The sequence below is a fragment of the Aotus nancymaae genome, unplaced genomic scaffold (genome assembly GCF_030222135.1).
Source record: "Aotus nancymaae isolate 86718 unplaced genomic scaffold, 86718_ANA_hifiasm-v0.15.2.pri h1tg000011l, whole genome shotgun sequence".
Lineage (NCBI taxonomy): Eukaryota > Metazoa > Chordata > Mammalia > Primates > Aotidae > Aotus > Aotus nancymaae.
This window is the reverse complement of record NW_026988422.1, coordinates 88,752,691-88,776,658: the sequence shown is the minus strand read 5'-3', so window position 1 is coordinate 88,776,658 and position 23,968 is coordinate 88,752,691. Positions and strand designations below refer to the sequence as shown.

The following is a 23,968-nucleotide window of genomic DNA, read 5'->3' as shown; positions in this document are numbered from 1 at the left end:
TTCAAAGAAAATAAAAGATGCAGAACTCCATTGAGTGAAATGACCTGAAAGTGTGTGCAAAACGATGTCCTGCTTTCCACTGAGGGCACCTAGTCATCTTCTGGTCCATTTCAGTTTTTCACAATTTTTCCCATAAACATATATAACTGACAGAAACAGATCCATAATACAGAGAAGACCCATGTAAACCAATGAGAAAAATCAAATAACTCCACAGAGGAATAGGCAAGAGAATGGAACCTTTGTTTTACAGAAGATATCTAAATACCCAGTGAACGTATGAAAAGGATGTTGACCACGCTAGTCAACAGAAAAATGAAAATGAAAAGCCACAAGAGAAAGTCGTTCTGATTCCAATAACGCTGGGGCAGCTAATATGAGACTAGCCCTTCGGCAGATGGCAATGATAAACACTGGAAAAACTACACACACACACACACACACACACAGAAACACACACACATGCAGAAACACACACACACAGAAACACGCAGAAACACATACACAGAGAAACACACACAGAAACACACACACATGCAGAAACACACACATACAGAAACACACACAGAAACACACGCAGAAACACACACACAGAAACACACAAACACACACACAGAAACACACAGAAACACACACACAGAAACACACACAAACACACACAGAAACACACACACAGAAACACACACACAGAAACACACACTCACAGAAACACACGCAGAAACACACACAGAAACACACACAGAAACACACATGCACAGAAACACACACTCACAGAAACACATCCACAGAAACACACACAGAAAAACACAGAAACACACACACAGAAACACACACTCACAGAAACACACACACAGAAACACACAGAAACACACTCACAGAAACACACACAGAAACACACACTCACAGAAACACACTCACAGAAACACACACTCACAGAAACACACACTGACAGAAACACACACACAGAAACACACACAAACACACACAGAAACACACTCACAGAAACACACACACAGAAACAAACACACACAGAAACACACAGAAACACACACACAGAAACACACTCAGAAACACACACAGAAACACACACGCACAGAAACACAGAAACACACACACAGAAAAACACAGAAACACACTCACAGAAAAACACACAGAAACACACACTCACGGAAACACACACTCACAGAAACACACACACAGAAACACACTCACAGAAACACACACAGAAACACACACACACAGAAACACACAAACACACAGAAACACACACAGAAACACACACTCACAGAAACACACACAGAAAAACACACAGAAACACACACACAGAAACACACACAGAAACACACACAGAAACACACTCACAGAAACACACACAGAAACACACACACAGAAACACACACAGAAACACACATGCACAGACACACTCACAGAAACACACACTCACAGAAACACACAGAGAAACACATACACACAGAAACACACACACAGAAACACACTCACAGAAACACACTCACAGAAACACACAAACACACACACAGAAACAAACACACACAGAAACACACACAAACACACACACAGAAACACACATGCACAGAAACACACTCACAGAAACACACAGAGAAAAACACAGAAAAACACACAGAAACACACACACAGAAACACACACTCACAGAAACACACACACACAGAAACACACACAGAAACACACACACATGCAGAAACACACACACACAGAAACACGCAGAAACACATACACACAGAGAAACACACACAGAAACACACACACATGCAGAAACACACACATACAGAAACACACACAGAAACACACACGCAGAAACACACACACAGAAACACACAAACACACACACAGAAACACACACAGAAACACACACACAGAAACACACACACAGAAACACACACACAGAAACACACACTCACAGAAACACACGCAGAAACACACACAGAAACACACACAGAAACACACATGCACAGAAACACACACTCACAGAAACACATTCACAGAAACACACACAGAAAAACACAGAAACACACACACAGAAACACACACACAGAAACACACACTCACAGAAACACACACAGAAACACACACAGAAACACACAGAAACACACTCACAGAAACACACTCACAGAAACACACACTCACAGAAACACACACTCACAGAAACACACACAGAAACACACACAAACACACACAGAAACACACTCACAGAAACACACACACAGAAACACACAGAAACACACAGAAACACACACACAGAAACACACTCACAGAAACACACACAGAAACACACACGCACAGAAACACTCACAGAAACACACACACAGAAAAACACAGAAACACACTCACAGAAACACACACAGAAACACACACTCACGGAAACACACACTCACAGAAACACACACACAGAAACACACTCACAGAAACACACACAGAAACACACACACAGAAACAAACACACACAGAAACACAAACACACAGAAACACACACAGAAACACACACACAGAAACACACTCACAGAAACACACACAGAAACACACACACAGAAACACACTCACAGAAACACACACAGAAACACACACAGAAACACACACAGAAACACACATGCACAGACACACTCACAGAAACACACACTCACAGAAACACACACACAGAGAAACACATACACACAGAAACACACACACAGAAACACACTCACAGAAACACACAGAAACACACAAACACACACGCAGAAACAAACACACACAGAAACACACACAAACACACACACAGAAACACACATGCACAGAAACACACTCACAGAAACACACAGAGAAAAACAGAAAAACACACAGAAACACACACACAGAAACACACACTCACAGAAACACACACGCAGAAACACGCACGCACAGAAACACTCACAGAAACACACACTCACAGAAACACACACAGAAACACACAGAAACACACACTCACAGAAACACACACACAGTAACACACACACAGAAACACACACACACAGAAACACACACATAGAAACACACACTCACAGAAACACACACAGAAACACACACAGAAACACACACTCACAGAAACACACACAGAAACAAACACACACACAGAAACACACACAAACACACACAGAAACACACACAGAAACACACATGCACAGAAACACTCACAGAAATACACACTCACAGAAACACACACACAGAAAAACACACAGAAACACACACACAGAAACACACACACAGAAACACACAGAAACACACACACACAGAAACACACACAGAAACACATACACACAGAAACACACACACAGAAACACACACTCACAGAAACACAAACACACAAACACACACTCACAGAAACACACAGAAACAAACACACACACAGAAACACACACAAACACACCCACAGAAACACACACAGAAACACACACACAGAAACACACTCACAGAAACACACACTCACAGAAACACAAACACACAAACACACACTCACAGAAACACACACACAGAAACACACAGAAACAAACACACACACAGAAACACACACAAACACACCCACAGAAACACACACAGAAACACACACACAGAAACACACTCACAGAAACACACACACAGAAACACACACTCACAGAAACACACTCACAGAAACACACACAGAAACACACACAGAAACACACACTCACAGAAACACACACAGAAACAAACACACACACAGAAACACACTCACAGAAACACACACTGAAACACACACAGAGAAACACACAAACACACACACAGAAACACACACACAGAAACACACACACAGAAACACACCCACACACAAACACACACACAGAAACACAGACACACCTACTGAAGGCACTGGAACATGACCAAAAGTAGGCAAACACTAGTAAGAATTATTCCCTGAAATCTTTGTCTGAGGTCACACTCCAGTGCATGTAGCAGGTGCAACTAGAGTTCAAGCAGAAAACTGCAGCCCTCCTGGTAAGGAGTGGGATGCAGGGCTGCATTTTCCGAGCAGCTGGAAATGAAGAGGGGATATCCATAAAGGAGGAGGCCACAGAAGGGAAACCCCAAAGTCTGCAAGCAAACCACTGAAACCTCCGGCTGACCCCTTAAGTGTGCATGTGTAGGGAAAACTCCAAAGAGCCCAGCAGAAAGCAACACCTGTAAGGTTGAGAGAGCTGAGATTCCAGCTACTGCCAAATGCTGGGCACACAGACTTTGGAGTTTGAGTCAAGTCAAGCTAACTGCTTTCTAACATTAAAAAAATGATCAATGCTCTGCTAAGAATGCAAAACCCACGGTCTGTATCACATGTTGTCAACAACCTCAGGTGCACATCCAAAATTACCATGTATGCAAAGAAATATGAAAATGTGATCCATAGTCAAAAGAAAAGGCGGTCAATGGAGATCAACTCCAAGATGACCTAGACGCAGACCCAGTTATCAGACAAGGACTTCAAAGAAGTTCTGTTAAATATGCTCAAAGACTTAAAGGAAACTATGGTTATAATGAGTGTCCAGATGGGGAATCTCTATAAACAACTGAAAATATTTACAAGAACCAAATGAAAATTCTAGAATTAAAAGTATAATTCTGAAATGAACAACAGCATTTGGCCAGGCACAGTGGCTCATGCCTGTAATCCTAGCACTTTGGGAGGCCAACGAGGAAAGATCACCTAATCCCAGGAGTAAGAGACCAGCCTAGACAACATGGTGAAACCCCATCTCTATTTTATTAAAAAAGAAAAGAAAGAGAAAAACATTACTCAACTTTAATAACAGATTGGAGAAGACATAAGAAGAACTGAAAACTTAAAGATGCATCAATAGAATATATCAATTCTTTTTCATCCAATCCAAAGAAGAGAGAGAAAAATACTGAAATATGAAAAGAGACTCCTCATCCTGCAGGACAAGGTGAAGCATTCTAAAACATGTGAAACTGGAGTCCAGAGGTGGATGTAATACTTCAATGGGAAAGGTGAACCCTAAGCTATATGGAAATGTACCAGCCTAGGCTAGTATGGTGGGCTGATAGCATCTCCCTAGGCAAATATATGCCCATCTGGAACCACAGAATGTGACCTTATTTGGAAATAAGATCTTTATAAATTAGGTTAAGAACTTGAGCTGATAGCATACTAAATTTTGGATGGGTTCCAAGCCCAGAGACTGGTGTCCTCATAGGAGAAAAGGACACAGACATATGTGGAGGTAAGTCATGTGATGACAAAGGAGAAGATGAGGGGTATCAGGAGCCACCTGTGTTTGCCCATTTGCATTACTGTAAAGAAATACCTGAGGCTGGGTAACTTACAAAGAAGAGAGGTTGAACTGGCTCACAGTTCTGCAGGCTGTACAGGAAGCATGGCACCAGCATCTGCCTCTGGTGAGGGCCTCAGGAAGCTTCCAATCACAGCAGAAGGTGAAGGGAGAGCAGATATGTCACATGGCAAGAATGCGAGCAAGATGCTGAGCAGAGGCCCCAGACTTGAACAGCTAGGTTGTGTGTGAACTAACAGGGGGAGAACTCACGCATCACCAAGGGGATGGTACTAAGTCATTCATGAGGGATCTGCCCTCATGATCTAATCACCTTCTACCAGGCCCACCTCCAACATTGAGAATCATATTTCGGCATGAGGTTTGGAGGGGAAAAATATCTAAACCATATCATTCCACCCCGGCCCCCGCTTCTCACACTGCAAAATACAATCATGCCTTCTCAATAGTCCCCCAAAGTCTTACCTCATTCCAGAATCAACCCAAAATTCCCAAGTCCCAAGTCTCATCTGAAGATGAGTCCCTTCCACCTATCGGCCTATGAAATCAAAGACAAATTATTTACTCCCCAGACACCATGAAAGTGCAGACATCAGGCAAACATTCTCATTCCATAAGGGAGAAATTGGCAAAAAGAAAGGCTCTATATGCCCCATACAAGTCAGAAATCCAGCAGGGCAGTCATTAAATCTTACAGCTCCAAGGTGGTCTCCTTTGACTTAACGTCCCATATCCAGGGCACACTGGTGCAGGGTTCAGTCATTACGTGAGGCCCTGGACGACTCTACCCCTGTGGCTTCTCCCACAGGATAGAGTTGAGTGCCCATGGCTCTTCAGATTCAGGGTGCAAGCTGCCACTGGATCTACCATTCCGGGATCTGGAGGACAGTGGCCCCCTTCCCACAGCTCCACTAGGCAGTGCCCTGGTAGAGACATTATATGGGGGTTCAGCCCCACGTTTCCCCTTGGCACTGCTCTAGTAGAGGTTCTCTGTGAGGGCTCCATGCTGGCAGTAGGCTTCTGTCTGGGCACCAAGGCTTTCTCACACATTTCTGTAATCCACAGGGAAGATGCCAAGCCTCCTTCAGTCTTGCATTCTGGGTGCCTACAGGCTTAATGCCAGGTGGAAGCCGCTAAGGCTTATAGTGGCTTGGACTCTCCAAAGCAGCAGCCTTATCTATACTTGGGGCCCTTTGAGCCAAGGCTAAAGGCAGAGCAGCCAGGATGTGGAAAGCAGTGTCCCAAGGCCGCACAGGGCAGCAGTGACCATGGGCATGGCCCACAGAGCCATCCCTTCCTCCTCCTTGGCCTCTGGGCCTGTGATGGGAAAGACCACCTCAGAGATTTCTGAAAGGCCTTCAAGGGCTTTTTCCCTTTGTTCTGGATACAAGTGCTTGGCTCCCTTTTAGTTATGCTAATCTCTCTAGCAAGTGGCTGCTTCACAGCCTGCTTATATTTCTTCCTCTCCTGAAAATGCCTTTTTCTTTTCTACCATATGGCTAGGCTGTGAATTTTTTAAATTTTTTATGGCCTGCTTTTCTTTGTTAATGAAAAAAGCCAAACTCTATGAAACACTTGAAGAGATTTATTCTGAGGCAAACGTGAGAGCCATGAACTGTGGCACAGCCTCAAAAGGTCCTGAGAAAATTTATCCAAGGTGGTTGGGGTACAGCTTGGTTTTATGTTTTAGGGAGATGTAAGACATCAATCAATACATGTAAAGTATATATTGGTTTGGTTTGGAAAGGCAGGATAATTCAAAGTGGGGAATTCCAAGTCATAGGTGGATCTGAAGATTTCCTGATTGGCAATTGGATGAAAAAGCTATTATGTAAAAAGTTGAAGTCAGCAAAAAGCAATGCCTAAGTTATGATAAAGGGGGTTGTGGAAGCCACAGTTATGATGTAGATGAACCCTCCAGGTTTCAGAGAGAATAGATGGTAAATATCTCTTAACAGAACCTAAAAAGTGCCAGACTCTTGGTTAAATCTCTCCCGAATCAGGAAGAGACCTGGAAAAGGAAGAGGATTCTCTACAGAATATAAATTTCCTCTGTAAGGCCGGTTGCCTCGCCGGGAGCTCAGACGCACATCCCCCCCTCCTCTTTTTTCCGAAAGCTCGGACATGCTCGGGCATGTTCCCTTCTCCCCTTCTCGCACAGCCTGGCTTTCCCTTAAAGAACCCAGTATGCAAGCAGGGTCTTGTGATTCTAGCCAATAGCAGCCGAGTCTTTCTAGGCAATAGCAGCCGAGTAATTCTAACCAATAGCAGCCAAGTCCTGTATGCAAACAAAGGCTTGTAACCTTACCCAATAGTAGTCCTGCTCTCCCACAACCAATCGAGCTCCTTCACTCTCTATAAAACCCCACGTCTGAGAGGAGTCCATGCGACTTCTCCAGCCCCTCCTGTCGGACCGCAGAACCTCGTCCAGGAGCCTGAATAAACCCTTCACATTGGATCTTCTTGTGTTGGCCTCAGTTTCTTCCTTTTAAACTCGGCAAGAACAAACCTTACATCCTCCACAAGAGACAGCTTTGCAGGGCCATTCCAAAATATGTCAAAAAAAATATGCTGGGATAAAATAATTTCCTTCCATGCCTACTTCCTGTCATGTGATGCTATACCAGAGTCAGGTTGGAATTTGATCTTATTGCTACAAAGAGTCTGGTTTGTCAATCTTAAGCTCTCTGTTTTAATGTTAATACCGGTCAGCTGAGCCTAAACTCCAAAGGGAGAGGGTTTAGTGAGGGACCTCCAACCCCTCCCCTTCCTGTCATGACCTGAACTGGTTTTTCAGGTTTCTTTGGAATCCCCTTGTCTTAGAATTTTATTTTTAACTTTACACCTTTTAAATATAAGTTCAAACTTTAAGTCATTTCTTTGCTCCCATATCTTATCATAGACTGTTAGAAGCAACCAGGTCACATCTTAGAAATGTCTGCTTAGAAATGTCTTCCACCAGGTACAGTAAGTCATTGTTTTTCTTTTTTTTTTTTTTTTTTTGAGACGGAGTTTTGCTCTTGTTGCCCAGGCTGGAGTGCAATGGTGCAATCTCAGCTAACCACAACCTCCACCCTCCAGGTTCAAGTGACTCTCCTGCCTCAGCTTCCGGAGCAGCTGGGATTACAGGCGTGCACCACCATGCCCAGCTAATTTTGTATTTTTAGTAGAGATGGGGTTTCTTCATGTTGGTCAGGCTTGTCTCAAACTCCCAACCCCAGGTGATCCACCCACCTTGGCCTCCCAAAGTGCTGGGATTGCAGGTGTGAGCCTCCACGCCTGGCCTACGTCATCACCCTTGAGGTCAAACTTCCACAGATCCCTAGGACATGAACACAGGGCAGCCAGGCTGTTTCTTAGAATTTAAAAGGGTGACGTTTACTCTAGGTCCCAATCAGTTCCTTGTTTCCGTCTGAGATTTCATCAGCCTGGCTTTTACAGTCCACATTTCTATCAGCGTTTTGGTAACAACCATTTAATCAGTCTCTAAGAAATTCCAGACTTTCCCTCATCTTCTTGTCTTCTTCTGAGTCCTCCAAATTCTTCTAATCTCGCTGCCCATTACCTAATTTCAAAGCTGCTTCCACATTTTCAGGTATCTTTATAGCAACATTCCACTCCTCAATACCAATTTCCTGTGTTAGTCTGTGTTACTAGAAAAAAAAAATACAGGAGGCTGGTAATTTATAAGGAAAAGAGGTTTAGGCTGGGCACTGTGGTTCATACCTGTAATCCTAGCATTTTGGGAGGTCAAGGCAGGAGGATCACTTGAGCTCAGAAGTTTGAGACCACACTGGGCAACACGGTGAGACCTTGTCTTGAAAAAAACAAGAAAAGACAAGCAGGGAAGGGTGAGGCAGGGTGGAAGGGAAGAGCGGAAGGGAAGGACACAGAAGAGCGGGGAAGGGAGGACAGGAGAGTTAATTACCTCACAGCTCTGCAGGCCATTCAGAAAACGTGGCCCTGGCATCTGCTTCTGGTGAGGCCTCAGGGAGATTACAATCACGGCAGAAGGTGAACGGGGAGCAGGCATGTCACATGGCAAGACGGAGCAAGAGAAGACAAGTGGCAGGTCCCAGACTTTTAAACAACCAGCTGTCACATGGACTAACTGAGCGAGAACTCACTCATCACCTGGGGGATGGTGCTGACCCATTCATGAGGACTCCAGCCCTGTGATCTAATCACCTCCCACCAGGCCCCACCTCCAACACTCGGAATCACATCCCAGCATGAAATCTGGAGGGATGCATATCCAAACCGTTTCACCACAGGAAGCTGGAAGAGGCAGAGGGTCCTCCCCTGGAGCCCTCAGAGAGAGCACGGCCACCAACACCTTGATCTCCAACATCTTGATCTCAGATTCCTGACTTCCAGAACTCTGAAAAAAATAACTTTTGTTCTTTGGGGGGGTTTAAGTTCTGGGGTACATGTGCAGAACGTGCAGGATTGTTACATAGGTATACCCATGCCATGGTGGTTTGCTGCATCCATCACCCCGTCACCTACATTAGGTATTTCTCTGAATGCTATCCCTCTCCAATCCCCCCACCCACTGCTATCCCTCCCCTAGGCCCCCCACCCCACAACAGACCCCGGTGTGTGATGTCCCCCTCCCTGTGTCCATGTGTTCTCACTGTTCAACACCCACTTATGAGTGAGAACATGCGGTGTTTGGTTTTCTGTTCTTGTGTCAGTTTGCTCAGAATGATGGTTTCCAGATTCATCCACGTCCCTACAAAGGACATGAATCCATCCTTTTTTATGGCTGCATAGTATTCCATAGTGTATATGTGCCACATTTTCTTTATCCAGTCTATCCTTGATGGGCATTTGGGTTGGTTCCAAGTCTTTGCTATTGTGAACAGTGCCACAATAAACATAGGTGTGCACATGTCTTTATAACAGAATGATTTATAATCCTTTGGGTATATACCCAGTAATGGGATTTCTGGGTCAAATGGAATTTCTATTTCTAGGTCCTTGAGGAATCGCCACACTGTCTTCCACAATGGTTGAACTAATTTACACTCCCACCAACAGTGTAAAAGTGTTCCTATTTCTCCACATCCTATCCAGCATCTGTTGTCTCCAGATTTTTTAATGATCGCCATTCTAACTGGCGTGAGATGTATCTCAACGTGGTTTTAATTTGCATTTCTCTGATGACCAGTGATGATGAGCACTTTTTCATATGTTTGTTGGCTGCATAAAAGTCTTCTTTTGAAAAATGTCTGTTCATATCCTTTGCCCATGTTTTGATGGGGTTGTTTTTTCTTGTAAATTTGTTTTACTTCTTTGTAGATTCTGCTTATTAGCTCTTTGTCAGATGGGTAGATTGCAAAAAAAATTCCCCATTCTATTGGTTGCTGGTTCACTGTGTTTCTTTTGCTGTGCAGAAGCTCTTAGGTTTAATTCGATCCCATTTGTCTATTTTGGTTTTTGTTGCCATTGCTTTTGGTGTTTTAGTCACGAAGTCCTAATTTTTGTTGTTTTAAACCACATTTGTGATATTTCGTTACAGCAGCCACAGCACGGACATAGTTGGTAACAGCGTTCTCTGGCCTCCGAAATACAAGCCTGGGGTAAATAACTATTGACTTTGACCGCATGGAAATCAGGAAGAAAGTAATAAGCATCCTCAATAGACAAGATGACCTGGGAGATCATGGCGAGTTTAAAGCTTGGAAATCCGCAACCAAAAAATCCTGTCTTGCAAATTGCCAAGAAATTGCCAAGAAAACCTTTAGAAAACATGGTCATAGAAAAGATGGAGAAAGCGGAATGACTCCCTGGTTTCTGAAGAGGTGCTTAGGCATTTAAGGGAGACTGATGAGGCTTCACACTGCACTTCAGAATGGCAGACACTCACGAGATCATCCACCACGGGATGCAGAGCTGGAGGCAGGGGCCACAAACCGGGTGGGCAGAGCGGCATCAGCATCAGGACTGGCAGGAGGCCCGGGAAGGAACAGGAGGCAGCAGTGGGGCCTGGCAAGCCCTGGGGAACGGAATTTACTTGCAGGAGACTAGGGGCTTGCATTTGGGCCAAAACTAAGGACAGGGAGCCAGCTGGTCCCAGGGAACTCTGCAGCAGGAGGAGTGGCACCCACCCCGGGGGCGAGGGCCTGACAACTGAACAGAGGGTTGTGGGCACTGGGCACTGGTCTGCCGGGGAGGGTCTGAAGGCTGCTGCCCGGCCACACATGTCCTGGTCCTGAACAAAGGGTCCCAGAGGCACCTGCAGCCCCACCCTCCTCAGAGCACCCTCTCAGCCCCAGCTGGGTTGGCCCCTGCTCACCCCACATGCCCTGACAGTGGGGCCCAGCCTCAGAAGGGGGCCCCTCCGTTTGTATTTTCTATCTGATCCTTGACACAGTGCTAACACCAAAGACCAAACCCCTAATCTTGGTTCACAGACTCTGCAAAGAAATGACTAAGACTAGTTCTTCAGGAGGTCAGTTTTAGAACATGTTTATTCCAACTTAATTGTGCCTTATCGCTGTGCACCAAGGAAAATATCTGCACATCTGTAGTAAAGTGCGAAGGCACCTTCATTTTGTTTGTATACGAAACTTTTTAAAAAAATATCTCACTTTATGGCCAGGCATGGTGGCTCACGCCTGTAATCCCAACATTTTGGGAGGCCAAGTCAGGCAGATCAAGAGGTCGGGAGTTTGAGACCAGCCTGGCCAACATAGTGAAACCCGTCTCTACTGAAATACAGAAAATTAGCCAGGTGTGCTGGTACGAACCTGTAGTCCCAGCTACTCAGGAGGCTGACGCAGGGGAATCCCTTGAACCCAGGAGGCGGAGGTTGCAGTGAGCCAAGATTGTGCCACTGCACCCAAGCCTGGCAACAGTGCAAGACTCCGTCTCAAAAAACAAAAAAAAAAATCTCACTTTTTAAAACTGGGTTTTGTGTGTTTTGTATGCTTATAATATTTCCCATAGTAGATGGTTTTAATGATGAAGTCTGAGCCTTTTGACAGAAAGCAGGTCAATGGATTCCCAGCAATCAGGGAAGTGTTGATTGCAAAGGGGCCTTGGGGAATTTCCGGAGAGATTCCACATCTTACAACTGTTCATCTGGATCACGGTGGGGGTTGCATGACTGCACAGTTGTTGAAACTCACATTTAACAGGATGTTTATACTAAACATAAACTACTTAAATAAATATGACTTTTAAACTTAGAAAAGTTGGGGGGTGTTTCACTACCCCGGCTCGAAGCCCACCTGGCCACGTGCCTGGCCAGTCACCGCCATCCTGCCAGCACTTGTCTCCAGCGTCCCGACAGCCTCCTGACCCCCTGGGCTGCGCTGCGCCCCCAGGAGCGTGGCCACCCGGGAGCAGCTGGATGGAGACAGGGAGCCCGAGACTCCTGCCGTACCAAGTCCTCCACCCCCACCAACCCACCAGCCACACACAGACGCCAAAGCTGCAATGTCCTCACATGCGCTGCCTCTGTCCACCCTGGCAGGGCCATTCCAGGCCTGGGGTAGGAGGGCAGACTCTCCCCCTGCCCCCAGACACAGGCACACATGCACACGCGCACACACACAGGTGTGTAGAGCTGAGACATGACCCGTTCTCATGCAGAGTCTAGCCCCCGTCACTGAGGGAAAGGGGCAGCTGGACACACCAGGCCCTTCTCAAGGCCTGGGCCAGCAGGGCCGGGGTGGCCAGAAGAGGGCAGGAGGGGCTGGGGACACTGTGCCTGTTGGGCTTAGGTGGGCACACACCGGGCAGGAGAGGAAGAGCCAGGGGATCCCAAGGGTGGCAGACACCAGAGATGGAGCCCCAGCTGGAACCCAGGGTTACGGGAGCAGCAGATGACCCGTCCTCCTTCCGGGGGCCACCCTGCCTGGTCCCTGCAGCCCAGCACAGCTTGGAGCACTGAGGCCCCCAGCCTGGGGGAAGTGAGCTGCTAGATGGGGCAGGTGGAGCCCCAGTCACACCCACACGGTGCACACAGCCTCACTGGGGACCGGAGAGGGCAGGAGGTTGCCAGCCCTGCTGTGGTTTCTCTCAGAATCCTGGGCCCTTCCAGGGAACTCAACATGTTCCCCTCGGCCTCCCACATGGCACCTTTCCCCAGGCAGGGCCAAGAGCAGGGCATGGGGGCCTTGGACAGCCTGGGAGGGAGGACAGTCACCCCTGGCCTGGTCTCCCTAAGCCTCACATGCTAGCCCTCCTGGTGGCCAGCGGCCCTCTCCAGGTCTTCCCCATGTGCTCAACAGCCCCCTGAGGGCGCCAGGCCTGACACCCCTCTCCCTCCACCCCTGCACAGGACCACCAGCCCTGGGCAACCTGGGTCCCAGAGGTGGGTACCTGGGGGCCGGGTCTGGTGTCTCCCTCACCAAAGATTCTACACACCCCACCCCTCCCGGGTGGTCAGGCGAGCTGGCCTCCCCAGGCATGCTGGCCTCTGGTGGACAGGCAGGCCAACAGTGGGAAGGGAATCATCTCACTCAGGGCAGAGCACTGGCTGCCACGAGGCATAGGTGCCATGGGCGCCTCCGGGAAGGCCACCGAGCCCAAGCCAGCCTTCTCCATGTGCCCACGCCTACCCACAGCACAGATGGGGCACGGCGTCCCCAGCCTCCAGCAGCGGCAGGGACCCTACAGAGCCACCAGCCACCTCTGCACAGCTCCCTGCCGGCCCCACCAGGCTTCCAGGCCCCAGCCTCGAGGAGCAGCCCAGCTAGGGACCCCCAGCTGCAGAACGGTGACCTGGGAGTGAGTATAAGGTGAGGCCACCACACAGGGTGCCAGCTCCAAGCAGGGCACGGGAACGAGGGCTGCGGCCATCAGGAGGCCCTGCACACACGTCCTGGACAAGCGGTCCCAAGGGCCGGTTCACCTCGGTGCGTCTCATTCTCCTGAACAAAAGAGCCCCCACCCTGTCTTCACAAGGTTTCCGGGGGCAGAGGGGCGACGCCCAGTGCCCTCTCCCCTTCCCAGGCAGCGGGACCCCGAGTTTGCTGACTGGCACCACTAAGCTCACACACGCACCAATGGTGAGTGTCCAGGAGCTGGGCAGGGGCCCCCGGTCGGGCTGCGGAGAGGAGAGGACCTCGCCCAGCACTCAGGCCCACGTGCGTAGTCACGGAGCCTCACCTGAGCGGCCGCTGTTGTGCAATCGAGTTCCCAAGAACAGAGAGAAAAGGGAACTTCCAGGGCGGCCCAGGCCCCCGGGGGTTCCCACCCCATTTTTAGCTGAAAGCACTGAGGCAGAGCTTCCCCTATCCAGGCTCTGCTGCCTGGCATAAAAATAACAACTACGCTTACTGATCATCTGGGAGCCATCCAGGGACCCAACGGGGAGCCGGACGGGCCACACCAGTCAGGGGCGCCAGACGGAGGACCCGGCACTGCAGGTGGGAACCCCGACCAAGGGGCTGGCCCAGGCAGCAGTGAGGGACGGGCTGCCTGGGCCCCTGACAGGGCGGGGGCTCCTGGACTGCCCTCACTGTACAGACCAAGCTTCCTGGCCACTGCATGGACTACAGCTGCCCCTTCCCTGCACAGGGACACAGGAAACGCAGGAACAGCCTAACGGCAACCAGGAGAAACCAAGGGGCTGTGAATCTCGGCTGGGACGGGGCTGGGCCCAAGATGGGAAGGTCAGAGGCCCCACGCCGGGCAGGGCTGGGCTGAGCACAGACTGCCTGCACCCCCAGGACAGGGACACAACCCAGAGCCAGGAGGGAGGGTGGGAGGCGGCAGCAGTGATCTGCACCGTGCCACTGGCTGGCTTCAGCCCACATCTTCTGGGCCGACGTGGGCCAGGCCAGCTGGACGGAACGACGGGGCCTCGGCTGAGCAGAGTGGACTAAGCAGCCAAAACAGGCTGAGCTGAGGCGAGCCGGGTGGACTGAGCTACCCCGGCCCTTCAGAGGACAGGCTGGCTAAGCTGGGCTGGCCTGAACTGGGTTCAGCTGGGCCGGGCCAGGCCAGGCGGGTTTAGCCGAGTTGAGTGGACTGAGTTGGGGTGAGCTGGGTAGAGTGAAATGAGCTAGCCTCATCGGAGCCAGGCTTGAGCTGGGTTATCCTAAGCCCTAAGTTGGACTGACCTGGGCCGAGCTGGACTTATCTGGGGGCAGGGCAAAGCCAGGCCAAGCTGAGCCGAGGTGGCCTGCACTGGGAGGTCCAGGATGGGACTAAGCTGAATTAGGCTGACCTGGACGTGACTGCACTAGGTTGAAATAAGCTGGGCCGATGCAGGAGTAGGGACGAGGTACAGCTCTCTCTCCACTCAGGATAAAATGGGCGCTCTCGGACTATCTGGGGGGAACTAGGCCCAGCTGGGACATCATCTGCTGAGCTTACCTGACCTGAGCTCGCAGGGCTGCGCTGAGCTGAGCGGGACCGACCTGCGCAAGCTTAGCTGGTTGGGCTAAGCTGGGCTGAGCTAAATTGGGTTGAGCTGGGGAGGGCTAGGCTGGCTAAGGGACCTGAGATGGACAGGGTTAGAAGCTGGACTGAGCTGGGCTTAGATTATTGAAGTGAGTTGAGCTGGGGTGACCTAAACTGGGTTTGGCTGGGATGAGTTGATCTGGGCTGAACTAAGCCTGCCGAGTGGGCTGGGCTGGGCTGACCTAGGTTCAGCTGAGCTGGGCTAATGTGGGCTGGGCTGGGTCAGGTTGAGGTTAACTGGGCTGGGCTGGGCTGAGTTCAGCTAAACTGGGCTGGGCTGGGCTGGGCTGGGCTGGGCTGAGTTCAGCTAAACTGGGCTGGGCTGGGCTGGGCTGAGTTCAGCTAAACTGGGCTGGGCTGGGCTAGGCTGGGCTGGGGTGGGCTGGGCTGAGTTCAGCTAAACTGGGCTGGGCTGGGCTGGGCTGGGCTGGGCTGGGCTGGGCTGAGTTCAGCTAAACTGGGCTGGGCTGGGCTGGGGTGGGCTAGGCTGGGCTCGGCTGAGTTCAGCTAAACTGGGCTGGGCTGGGCTGGGCTGAGTTCAGCTAAACTGGGCTGGGCTGGGCTGGGGTGGGCTGGGCTGGGCTGGGGTGGGCTGGGCTGGGCTGAGTTCAGCTAAACTGGGCTGGGCTGGGCTGGACTGGGCTGGGCTGGGCTGAGTTCAGCTAAACTGGGCTGGGCTGGGCTGGGCTGGGCTGAGTTCAGCTAAACTGGGCTGGGCTGGGCTGGGCTCGGCTGAGTTCAGCTAAACTGGGCTGGGCTGGGGTGGGCTGGGCTGGGCTGAGTTCAGCTAAACTGGGCTGGGCTGGGCTGGGCTGGGCTGAGTTCAGCTAAACTGGGCTGGGCTGGGCTGGGGTGGGCTGGGCTGGGCTGAGTTCAGCTAAACTGGGCTGGGCTGGGCTGGGCTGGGCTGAGTTCAGCTAAACTGGGCTGGGCTGGGCTGGGCTCGGCTGAGTTCAGCTAAACTGGGCTGGGCTGGGCTGGGCTGGGCTGAGTTCAGCTAAACTGGGCTGGGCTGGGCTGGGGTGGGCTGGGCTGGGCTGAGTTCAGCTAAACTGGACTGGGCTGGGCTGGGCTGAGTTCAGCTAAGCTGGGCTAGGCTGGGCTGGGGTGGGCTGGGCTGAGTTCAGCTAAACTGGGCTGGGCTGGGCTGGGCTGGGCTCAACTGGATCCGGCTGAACTGGGCTGGAGGTGCTGAACTTGGTTCAGCTGGGCTGAGCAAGACCAAACTGGACTGAGCTGGCCGGGCCTGTGCTGTGATTGGAAGACCTGTGCTGAGCGGGACCGACCTGAGCAAGCTTAGCTGGTTGGGCTAAGCTGGGCTGAGCTAAATTGGGTTGAGCTGGGGAGGGCTAGGCTGGCTGAGGGACCTGAGATGGACAGGGTTAGAAGCTGGACTGAGCTGGGCTTAGATTATTGAACTGAGTTGAGCTGGGGTGACCTAAACTGGGTTTGGCTGGGATGAGCTGATCTGGGCTGAACTAAGCCTGCCGAGTGGGCTGGGCTGGGCTGACCTAGGTTCAGCTGGGCCAATATGGGCTGGGCCAGGCTAAGGTGAACTGAGCTGGGCGGAGCTGACTGGGCTGAACTAGGCTAGCCTGAGGAGGCTGAGCTAGGTTGGGTTGGATTGAGTTGGGTTGGGCCGGGCTAACCTAACCTGACCTGACCTAACTGACCTGACCTGGGTTCAGCTGGTCTAGGTTGGCCTGGGCTGGGCTGACCTGGACCAGGCTGGCCTACAGTGGACCTCAGAGGGTGACTCCCTGGGTGGGCCGGTCTCTGCTGACTTTGGCTGTTCTGGTGGGCAGAGTGGGGCTGGACACTGTGATTTTGGTGGTACCTAGAACAGACTTTGACACCAAGCTAATGCAGCTCCAGGGGCAGGACAGGCTGGGAATCTGGGGCTCCAGGCCAGGAGTGAGGGCCTCACATGCAGATGGCTCTGTCCAGGCCAGGGGGCTGTTGTGAAGGGGCCACCTGGGGCATCAGGGCAAATCTTCCCACCTTCCCCTCGAGGCCAGCGGGGGCAGAGCATGCAGGGGTCTGGCAGGCTCAGCACTCAGAGCCTGAGGAGTAGGGGCCAGGGTTGGAGGCCCGGCTGACCACCCACTGTGAGCCCAGTGAGATTTTGAAGGGGAAGGGCTCTGGGTCCCAGGCTTCAGCCTAGGGGTGTGGCCCAGTGCCTCTGCTCCCGAGTTCCCAGGCTTCAGCACTTGGGGTGCAGGTTGGGGTCATCCTGGGGCACCCCCACCTTCCTGAGCCCAGCCTGAGGACAGTGGCTGAGCAACAGCTTCGTAGGGGAACAGGGACCCTGGGAGGTGCCCTGGGCCTGGAGCTTGTGGGGAAGCACAGGTGGGAAAAGGCCCGGAACGAGCCTGGCCATCTGGACCCCTGGGCCGCCCCAGCGTCCCCAGCTCCCCCACACAGACTCCCCCAGCCTGATGGGCTGGCCCGAGGCTGGCGCTGACCAGGCTCTGTCCTCACAGCCTCCACACAGCACCCATCCGTCTTCCCCTTGATCCCCTGCTGCAAAGAAGTCAAGAACGAAGCGTCCGTGACCGTGGGCTGCCTGGCCACAGGGTACTTCCCCACGCCGGTGACCGTGACCTGGGACACAGGCTCCCTGAACGGGAGCGTCGTGACCCTCCCGGCCACCACCCCCATGGCCTCTGGCCACTACACCACCTCCAGCCAGCTGACCGTCTCGGGTGAATGGAAGACGCAGGCGTTCACCTGCAGGGTGGTACATACCCCATCGTCCCCTGACCCGGTCAAAAAAACCTTCAAAGGTAAGAGCGGGCCAAGCTCAGAGACCACAGGTTCAGAGCAGGAGAGACTTCCCTGGAGTGCCAGGCTGAGGGCTGGCAGAGCAGGCAGGGGGTGAAGGGGGGAGGACTCCAACGCTGGGAACACCCAGCATGCTCGGGGACCCGGCCAGGACGTGGGGGCAGAGGACAGCACACAGAGCTCAGGGAGGCCAGCAGTCCTCATGACCACCTGCTCTGCCCGCAGTCTGCTCCAGGGACTTCGACATACCCACCGTGAAGATCCTGCAGTCCTCCTGCGACGGCAGCGGGGACGTCCCCCCGACCATCCAGCTCCTGTGCCTCGTTTCCGGGTACACCCCAGGCGACGTCAACATCACCTGGCTGCAGGACGGGCAGGTCGTGGACGTGAACTGGACCGTCTCTGCTCCCGTGCTGGAGGGCAAGCTGGCCTCCAGGCAGAGCGAACTCATCCTCACCCAGAAGCGCTGGCTGTCCGACCACACCTACACCTGCCTGGTGGACTATCAAGGCGACACCCTTGAGGAGAGTGCCAAGAGGTGTGCGGGTAGGTTCCCACCTGCCCTGGTGGCCACCAGGAGGCCAGAGAAGGGGGGCGGGCGGGCCTCACACAGCCCTCCCGTGTGACACAGATTCCAACCCGAGAGGGGTGAGCGCCTACGTGAGCCGGCCCAGCCCCTTGGACCTGTTCGTCAGCAAATCCCCTACGATCACCTGTCTGGTGGTGGACCTGGCACCCAGCCAGGGGACGGCGAACCTGACCTGGTCCCGTGCCAGTAAGAAGCCTGTGCCGCAACCGACCCAAAAGGAGCAGAAGCAGCGCAATGGCACGGTCACCATCACGTCCACCCTGCCAGTGGGCACCAGAGACTGGATCGAGGGGGAGACGTACCACTGCAGGGTCACCCACCCCCACCTGCCCAGGGCCCTCGTTCGGTCCATGACCAAGATGAGCGGTGAGCTGCAGGCAGGCCCGGGCCGGGGAGGGAGGGAGCGGAGCCTGCGCTGACCCCACATCTGGCCCCAGGCCCGCGTGCTGCCCCGGAAGTCCACGTGTTTGCAACGCCAGAGGAGCCGCGGAACCCGGACAAGCGCACCCTCACCTGCCTGATCCAGAACTTCCTGCCCGTGGACATCTCGGTGCAGTGGCTGCACGGTGGGGTGGTGCTCCCGCCCTCCCGGCACAGCACCACGCCGCCCCTCAGGGCCAAGGGCTCCGGCTTCTTCGTCTTCAGCCGCCTGGAGGTGACCAGGGCCGAATGGGAGCAGAAAAACGAATTCATCTGCCGTGCAATCCACGAGGCAGTGAAAGACTCACAGACCGTCGAGAAAGCGGTGTCTATAAATCTCGGTAAATGACGTCCTCCTGCCTCCCTCCCTCCCGGGGCTCCGTCCAGCGGTGCGGTGGGGAGGGCTGGCCAGACCTTCTGTCCACTGTTGCCACGACCCCAGGAAGCCACCCCCAATAAACTGCGTGCTGAGAGCCCTGGGTGCACCTGTTCTTGGGAGCGGGCAGTGCTGTGGGCAGGGGCCTCTTGGCACAGAGGAATGGGCCACCCAGGAGGGGAATGGGAGGAGGTGACAAGACCAAGGTGCCGCTCAGCCATCTGCCTTTGTGTCAGGGGTATTCGTCAAACAGCACATCCTCAGGCCCTCATCACAGATGCCCCGGGCGCTCTCTGCGCCCACTCTGGGTCCACCCTCTCCAGAGTCCAAAGATCCAGGGGAGGTCCTCAGGGAAGGGGGCGAGGGAGTCCAGCCCCCACAGCCCTCTCTCTCCTGGGGGCTTGGCTTCTACACCCCTGGACAGGAACCCCTGCACCCCCATGTGTAGCTGGGCACACAGGCCCCTCCAGGTGGAGAAACAGCCCAAGTGAAACCCCCACACAGACATGCAGGACCCCAGGCAACCCTCCCCAGACACACACACAACCCTCCCAGACAGACAGCCCTTCCCGAGTCTGTGCCACTGGCATTCACCTCTTTACCCTGTCCCACCTGGGGCTAGTGGGGCTGAGCCCACCCACACCCCACAGCCTTCGCCACCCTGCCCCATGGGCACACCAGGCCCAGATCAGCACCAGGCCCCACCTCAGACCACCCTGAATCTGCCCCCAGAGAACCACCAGCCTCACACACCCAGTCATGCCCTCGCACACCTCACCCCAGGCACAGAGCTGTGCACGTGCCAAGCACACGCCAACTACATGGTGGCATGCACCACCCCCAGGGCGCCATGGGTACCCACACATGCTCATGCCTGGCCCACGCTCCGCCCCCAACACTAACTCCAGCCAGGCTCCTCGCAAGTCCTTCCTCTGAGGGATACCTGGGCCGCTGAGTCCCAGACAGAAACGGAGAGGCCCCCACAGGACTTGGCGTCCTCCAGTCCAACCCCCGCTGTCACCCTGTCAGCTGCACCCCACAGCCAAACACAGGACAGATGCGCCCCCAGGACGTGGCCTCCATCCCACTCCCTTCTTGCCCACACCAGAAGCCCAGAGAGGCCACATGCCCCTCCCACATACCAACCATAGGTGGGTATCTGCCACCCCAGATCCAAACACTACCCCTGTCATGCACAGCTGCACACCAAGGGCACGGCACCCACCAAATCCACACAAACACAGGCGCCAGGCACCCCACGGGCCCAAAGCCCCCGTGTCTGAAGACGCGGTCCCTGCACACCAGCCTCAGTGTCACGCCCCAGCCCAGCCTCACCCAGCTCCAGGCCAGCAGTGGAAGAAAGAGGGGTGTGAGCCCCCAACACTGGACCCATGCCTGCTGGTGACCTGGGACTGGCAGGCAGCTCAGGGCGTTGGGGAAGGGAGTGGAGGGGACCCGGGCCCAGGGTCCAGGCAGGAGGAGCCAGAGGGACTAGCCTGGGCCGGGGCTTACAGTCCACACCAGGCCATCCCCTCAGAGCACCCGTGCAGTGATTTCCAGGTCCTAGGAGCCAGGCCACACAGCTCACACACCCTTCTGAGGGCCCAGAGTGGGGCAGCCACTCGTGTGCCAAGGGGCCAGGTCCCTCTCTGGGGAGGGGATGGGGTCTGGAGAGAGGCGGAGTGGAAGTAATCAGAGTTCAGGAGGGAAGCCATAATGAACAAAGGGAAAATGCTGGGTCACCCTGGGGCCAGGGCGGGGCTGGGACGAGAGGTCAGGAGTCCTGGCCCGGGGCTGGGGACTGACTCAGGACCTGGGTCCCCACCTCAGGGCTGGCCAGAGGCTCTGCGCAGTCCCGGAGGGCCCTGGACAGGGTACTCTGCCACCGCGGACAGCAGCAGGGCCTGTCGAGAGCAGCAAGGGGCTCTGTCCCCCGTCCCCGCTGCCCCTGCGGAGGCCCCGAGCTGGACGTGTGTGTGGAGGAGGCCGAGGGCGAGGCGCCGTGGACGTGGACCGGCCTCTGCATCTTCGCCACACTCTTCCTGCTCAGCGTGAGCTACAGCGCCATCCTCACGCTCCTGATGGTGGGCACCCACCTCCAGGGGCCGGGCGGGGCAGGGGGCCGGGCAGAGCTGGCGGCGCCTTGACCCAGCCCTCCCCTCAGGCCCAGCGGTTCCCCTCAGCCCCGCGGCAGGGGAGGCCCCGGCCGTCCCAAGACTACACCAACATCCTCCAGCCTCACGCCTAGGCCGCGGGCCCTCGCGCTCCACCAGGCCCGGCTCTTTCCCTGCCGTTCTGGAGCGCCCCTCGGCTGCGCCCTGCCCCAGGTGGGAAAAGGGAAGCAGATAAGCCTCTCGGGGCACAAGGACACCACTGTGGGCTGATGGCCAGCGACCCTGAGCCCAGCCCCAAGGTTAAAGCACCGATGAGACCGCCAGTCACAGCCCCTGCACCAGAACAGCGTCCGTCCCTTCCACGGAGTCATCGAGGCAGGGGTGGCTGCGGCCGCTCTGAGCTTATCCCAGGCCCCTGGGTCTCACAGTCCGTCCCATTCTGACAGTACAATCACCAAAAGACAAGGAGGACCCAGTGCCTGGCGCCCAGCCCAGGACACAGTTGGGTCCGTGTCCAGCCCAGACCAGCCCACGGCCTCACTCGGGTCAGACTTGGTCTGACCATTCCAGCCCCGAGGCCCAAGTGTCCAAGTACCTGGCCTCCCGGTCCCCCAAGCCTTGCCCAGGCCCTTTCCCTTCACCCACCCGCCCCTCCTGCCGTCTGTCCACAGCCCCCATCCCTGCAGAGTGAAGGCACCGGCAAGCCCTCTGAGGCCAGGCCGCAGGACCGTTTGGGGCTTCAGGCCCCTGGGGTGGGTGGAGGGGGCTCCCACTGCCAGAGAAGGGGTTTCCTGCAGGGACGGCCGCTGCTGACCTGGCCCCGCGACCTCGCCCAGCCTCTGGCCTCAGCAGTCCTATTTCTTTCCCTCTGCGTTTCTTAGTAAAGTTCCTTTTTACAAACCCCAGGTCTCCAAGTGCTCTTTGGGAGGTGTCTGCGGCCCTGGAGTGGCTGGTGGGAGGCAGGACCCCTGAGGACTGGAGGGGAAGCCGGGGGCAAGGAGCTCACGCCTGTAATCGCAGCACTTCGGGAGGCTGAGGCAGGCAGATCATGAGGTCAAGAGTTTGAGACCAGCCTGACCAACATGATGAAACCCGTCTCTACTAGATATACAAAAAGTAGCCGGGCGTGGTGGCGGGTGCCTGTAGTCCCGGCTATTCGGGAGGCTGAGATAGGAGAATCTCTTGAACCTGGGAGGCAGAGGTTTCAGTGAGCCAAGATGGTGCCATCGAACTCCACCCTGGGCAAGAGAGTGAGACTCTGTCTCAAAAAAAACAAAAGAAAAGTGAAAGTAAGGAGGGGGTGGAGGGGGTGGGGGGGTGGAGGGGGTGGGGGGACGGAGGGGGTGGGGGAGGGAGGGGGTGGGGGGACGGAGGGGGTGGGGGAGGGGGGGGGTGGAGGGGGTGGGGGGACGGAGGGGGTGGGGGAGGGGGGGGTGGAGGGGGTGGGGGGACGGAGGGGGTGGGGGAGGGGGGGGGTGGGGGGATGGAGGGGGTGGTGGGGTGGAGGGGGTGGGGGCGCTCCTTGGCCCTGACTGAGGGCACTTGAATTGCTAAGACCATCTTTTAGGGCCCGTTGGCGAAATCCCCCAATGCAGGAAGAGTCCAATGACAGTGAGGGCCCCACAGGGAGAGCCTCGCTCTGTGCCAGGAGACCCACGTCACACGGAGCCTGGCACAAAGTGGAATGAAGCAAGCCTGCCAGGGTCTGACGGCGGCACGTGGGTCCCCCACCCCGTCCTCCTCGGGGACCTCGGAGCGGCCAGGCATGGGGCAGAAGGTGAGGAGCGACGGCTCCCTGTGGGGTGGAGAACACCAAAGTGGGCAGCACAGAGGCCGCTGGGTCCGAGCGATGGAGGAGGGGCGTGGCTGCCCAGCGCTCCTCACACACTCGATCATCCACAGACACACACACAGACACACACAACACGCACAGGTTCACACACACACAGACCA

General features: G+C 54.2%; 2 gene segments (V, D, J or C); both read left to right on the top strand.

Annotated features, from left to right (window-relative positions):
- Window positions 1–23,968, top strand: part of LOC105730120 (Ig alpha-1 chain C region-like) — a 103,013-nt gene that overhangs the window by 72,190 nt on the left and 6,855 nt on the right.
- On the top strand, window positions 14,331–22,149 carry LOC110569211 (immunoglobulin heavy constant epsilon-like). The segment is given in 8 exon segments: window positions 14,331–14,411; window positions 14,567–14,693; window positions 18,216–18,518; window positions 18,742–19,062; window positions 19,148–19,471; window positions 19,543–19,866; window positions 21,732–21,985; window positions 22,066–22,149. Coding segments are annotated over 8 exon segments (1,818 nt in total).